Source organism: Vicia villosa, linkage group LG1, assembly GCF_029867415.1.
Source record: "Vicia villosa cultivar HV-30 ecotype Madison, WI linkage group LG1, Vvil1.0, whole genome shotgun sequence".
Classification (NCBI taxonomy): Eukaryota; Viridiplantae; Streptophyta; class Magnoliopsida; order Fabales; family Fabaceae; genus Vicia; species Vicia villosa.
In genome coordinates this window covers 128,324,403-128,328,866 of record NC_081180.1, presented here as the reverse complement: position 1 = coordinate 128,328,866, position 4,464 = coordinate 128,324,403, and the positions used below count along the sequence as shown (strand labels likewise).

General features: G+C 41.2%; 1 protein-coding gene across 1 annotated transcript; it reads left to right on the top strand.

The window, feature by feature from the left end:
• The first annotated feature begins 2,379 nt into the window (after positions 1-2,379).
• LOC131616644 (uncharacterized) lies at positions 2,380-4,171 on the top strand. Its single transcript, XM_058888027.1, has 4 exons — positions 2,380-2,503; positions 2,578-2,844; positions 2,927-2,996; positions 3,073-4,171. The coding sequence occupies exons 2-4, from the start codon at positions 2,803-2,805 to the stop codon at positions 4,143-4,145; spliced, it is 1,185 nt and encodes a 394-aa protein (XP_058744010.1). The 5' UTR covers positions 2,380-2,503; positions 2,578-2,802; the 3' UTR covers positions 4,146-4,171.
• Positions 4,172-4,464: the final 293 nt, after the last annotated feature.

Below are 4,464 nucleotides of genomic sequence, written 5' to 3'. Positions count from 1 at the left end.
CCTATATACTAGGAGTAAAGCTAATAATTATTCGACCGCCGTTGGATTAAATCAACGCCTGCCGCGTGTCTCTTGGCTTTTACCCGAAAGATTTGAAAGGGTTTCCGTTAAACCTTTAAATACTTGAACCTCCACCTTCATATAACTTTCACTTCTATCTCCTCATTCTCTTCACAGAAAAGAACATCTTCAGTTACATTCAAACCCATTTCCCAAATCAAATTTACCCATGGCGTCTTCTTCAAATGTTCTTCAACCTGTTCTAAAACTTCAAAAGCCTATGCAGACAGGGGATCAAGAACACATACCAAATCCAAATACTGCAGAGGCGCGCGCCATCTATGCTTCTCAGGTAATCATTCCTTTTGAACTTTCTGGAAAAACTCATGCCTTCATGGGTCCTTTACCAGGAGAAAATAACTCCTCTTTGAATAAATTCTTTCCTGCTTATTACAAGACTAGGCCTTTAGTTAGCAAGAATAAGATAGACGATGAAGGCCACCCAGTCTCAGCAAACCCTGATAGCCCAACAGAGACCTCAATTGAAACTCCTTTGGCCTTAGAAAAAATTAGGTTAAACTATGTAACCAATTTTGTGAAAGTCTTTAGGTCAATCCCATTAGCAAAGGATCCTGACCTGTATTATGCTTGGCTAACGAAGGTAGAAAAGCAAAAAGCGCCTTTCTGGAAACAACTAGGGATTTACGATTTAATCCAATTATCCAAAACAGGTTTAGAATATAACCAAACCATGTTAGTAGCGTCAGTTTACTTCTGGGATGCTTATCACAATACTTTTCACCTTCCATGCGGGATGGTTACCCCTACCCTCTTCGATGTAGCTGCTATTACAGGGCTTCGACCAACTGGGGAAACCTTCGACCCTAATTTCATGGATACTGACACCATTAATTTTAACGAAGCAACAGTCACCTATACTGCCTTCATTCAACAATACCATGATGAAACGGACCCAAACGTTTCTGACGAAGAACACATAGCGTTTCTAGCACTTTGGCTCTCGAGATGTGTCTTTTGCTCTAGGTCCATACAAGTAGCAAAAAGATATCTTTGCATGGCTAACCAGCTAAATGCTGGGATAAAGTTAAACCTAGGCCAGTTAATCCTAGGATTTCTTTATGAGAATCTCGGTGAGGCAACAGACCTTGTTAAGAACTACAAAACAGGGTCTCTTCTTTTCGCTGGTCCTTTCTAGCTGTTGCAACTATGGCTTAATGCAACTTTCTAGGCTTACCTCCCATATAAAAATGTCGTGGATGAAGAAAGTGAAGCCATAAAGGATCGAACAGTAGAAGGAACCAGATTGGCTTACCTAACTCCAAAGGAAGAAAGTGGCAAACTTCGTGAAACTTTCCTGGCATTCATGATGATGTTCGCTGAACGTCATCAATTCACTCCTTCGATGGCTCCATTCGTACAACGTAAGGTGGGTCCCGAATGGTTTACTCGAGAATTTCCAGCCACTTCTCCTGATCAACAAGCTGAATCTATAGCCATCTGGGAGGCTTTCCTCACCCCAAAGCTGTTATATCACCGACTTCGATCTCCAAAAAGTCATTGCTGTCTCCTCTGCTATCAACCGAATCTGGTTTCAAGATAATTTGGGTTGGTTCAACTCAAATCGAAGTGTTTGTATGACAAAAGGAATCACATGTGTCTACACACTTCGCATCTGACAGAAGATAAATATGAATAAAAAATCTCCCGATATGTTGGCATCACCACTTTGTCTCCTATTTCCTTCGAGCCTGATTTTTATTCTACCATAGATTTTCATCAATGGTGGACAGAATATTATTCTACGCAAATCTTCGATACTGACAGCCTTACTCGGGAACTAACTGCAGCTTTTGCTGATGTGCAGGAGAATTTCCAGAAAGGTACTTCGACTCATATTAAAGAAATTCAAGCATTTCAAAAGTTCTTTGAAACTATCTATAGGCCTGATGACCTTAGTCGGACCGTTCGCGAAGCTGCGGTTACTTTACGTGAAAAGTTTTCTGCTAAACTGGATAAGTTGAAACTGCCCCCGTCTGTTCGACCAGAACTGCGTTATGAAGTGGCTTTCAAACTTAATCCTCCAAAATTCCCTCCACTGCCAAGTGCTGATTTTGGTGTGGCTTTAAGTCCTCCTTTTCCAAACTGGTTTGTATGTGGAAATCCTATGAAAATTCTTCAAGAACAAACTAAAAAACGCGCTGAACGAGTGGTCCCGACTAAGCATACCTTGGATACTTTCAAAGGACATCTTCATATAGATATTGAGCATGTTCGCGTTTTGACTCCAATGCCTGAAGGTTGGGGTTTAGATAATCCTTCGACTAATTCCCCTTTTTTCATTGAAATGCTGATTTATATTTTGTTCTCAGCTGTTGCTCGAAAGAGACAAATCAAGGAAGCCCCTGTACAAAAGGGTTCTGGGACCTCGAGGAATACCAGGGCGAGTGGGAGTGATTCTGTCACCACTAGCAAAAAACCTACGGTACATGGATACCTTATATGTTAGCTTGTAAAATTTAATGAATGTCACTCACTTGGTTTTAATATGTACTTCAGAGCTCGAAACCTCCAGCACATTCGAAATGAAAAGCTCCTCCAACAGCCGACTCAGACGATGAAGATAAACCTCCTCCTCGCACCAGACAAACGATAAAGAAAAGACAAAAAGTTGCTACCCCTTCAGCCAAAGGAAAGGGATCTGGGACTTCGAAGATCACCTCTTCGAGTGACAAGGTGTCTTCCGAGGACTCACCCTTGAAGGCTGTTAGCACTATCCCCATTATGGAGAGTCATAACTCCAGTCCAGACAACATTCCAACCAAGGTATTTTGGGTTTCATCATTTAATCATTTCTTTACATTCTAATTCTAATGACTAAGCTCACATTTTTACCTTGTAAATGTAGGATGATGCTGGTACCGCTACTTCTGACCTCAAAGCCTCAAGTTTACACATTGATCTTGACAAACTTCGAGGTAAATGTCTGCTCTTTCGAATGACAGATGAGTTTTCTGCCTTTTCCTTTTAATCGATCCTGACTGTCCATCACAGGTGTTTCTCAACACGAATCTCATGTGCTTTCTCCCGTTCTCGAAGACAATCAACCTCTTGCAACCATCATTCCGACTGCGTCTTCTGAAGAAAGCCATTCAAATGATGAGTATCCACCCACTCATCAAGATGAAACTATGGAGGAAAATCCGCAATGTTCGAATAGTGGTAACGTAGCTGGACAACCAACTGGCAGCGAAGACACTATATCTGAACAAGATGCTGCAGAAGAAACTTCCAAACTGGCTACACCTGGTTCTAATGAAATTTCGAACCTTGGGACTACAGTCAGTCCTGTGACTACTTCGAAGCAAGCTCCTGCGATGCCTACTCCCTCAGAACTAGAGCAACTCAAGAAGACTGATCCTGTGAGCTTCCTCAAGACCATGATGAGTATCGATAACGCTTCGTCTCTTGGAACTTCTTCGACTGTCTTGGCAGGTACTGGTGACAAGGATGATATTACTAAACTCCTTCATCAGATAAGAGAGAAGTTCTTTGAAACCAACCTCGTCGAAGCTCTCAGCAAGGATTCCACCAAATATTATGGCCTAAACAACCTTATGAAGAAAGTGGATTTACTTCTTGTTCCAGTGGAAATCTCAGAAGTCATTGTTTTGTTGAGTTCTCTGATTGAACAACTCCAATCCAATCTCCTTCGAAAACGGGATATTGACGGACAACTCACAGCAAAAATGACTTCTCACAGTTCTTCATGGGAAGCTGCTAACGATGCAACGAAGAGGGTTGAAACCCTTAAGCTCGAGCGTTTGAAGAACCAACGAGAATATGAAGAGTGTGAGACAAATATCAAAGCCTGGAAAAAAGAAATTGAGCAACTCAAAGGGAAGATAAAGGATGCCCAGTCTCGTCAGGTGGAAATCCAAAAAACCAATCAAGATGAATTAACTGAAGTGGCGCAGTCAGGGATTCGACACTTCGAGACGGCACAGCAGCTAGTTCCAGAGATCGAAGAACTGAAAAGACAACGGGCATTGATCGAACGTCATATGTCCTTATGGGAGATCCAGTACTCGAAGATAAAAGATAACCTTCCCAAAGATTTTAAATAGTTGCTTCGAACCTTGTACTCTTTTTTGTGCTGCGTACTTATCTTGTTTTGTAATCAAATTTCTCCAAGAATATATATATATATGTGCAACTTTATCTTTCAATCTCCCCACATATTTTATTGTGTAATTATCATAAGTAATGTCTTAGCAATTCTCTAAAACTTGCCAAAATATACTTTTTCCACTGTCACAGTAATTTTAATAAATGTAACCACGTGACATGATTATCCTTCGCAGCCCTTTGAGCCTAGACTTAACGTTTCTACTACCCTTAGCCGTAACCATCATTGAAAGCTGACGTCACCTTTTCCAAAACGTC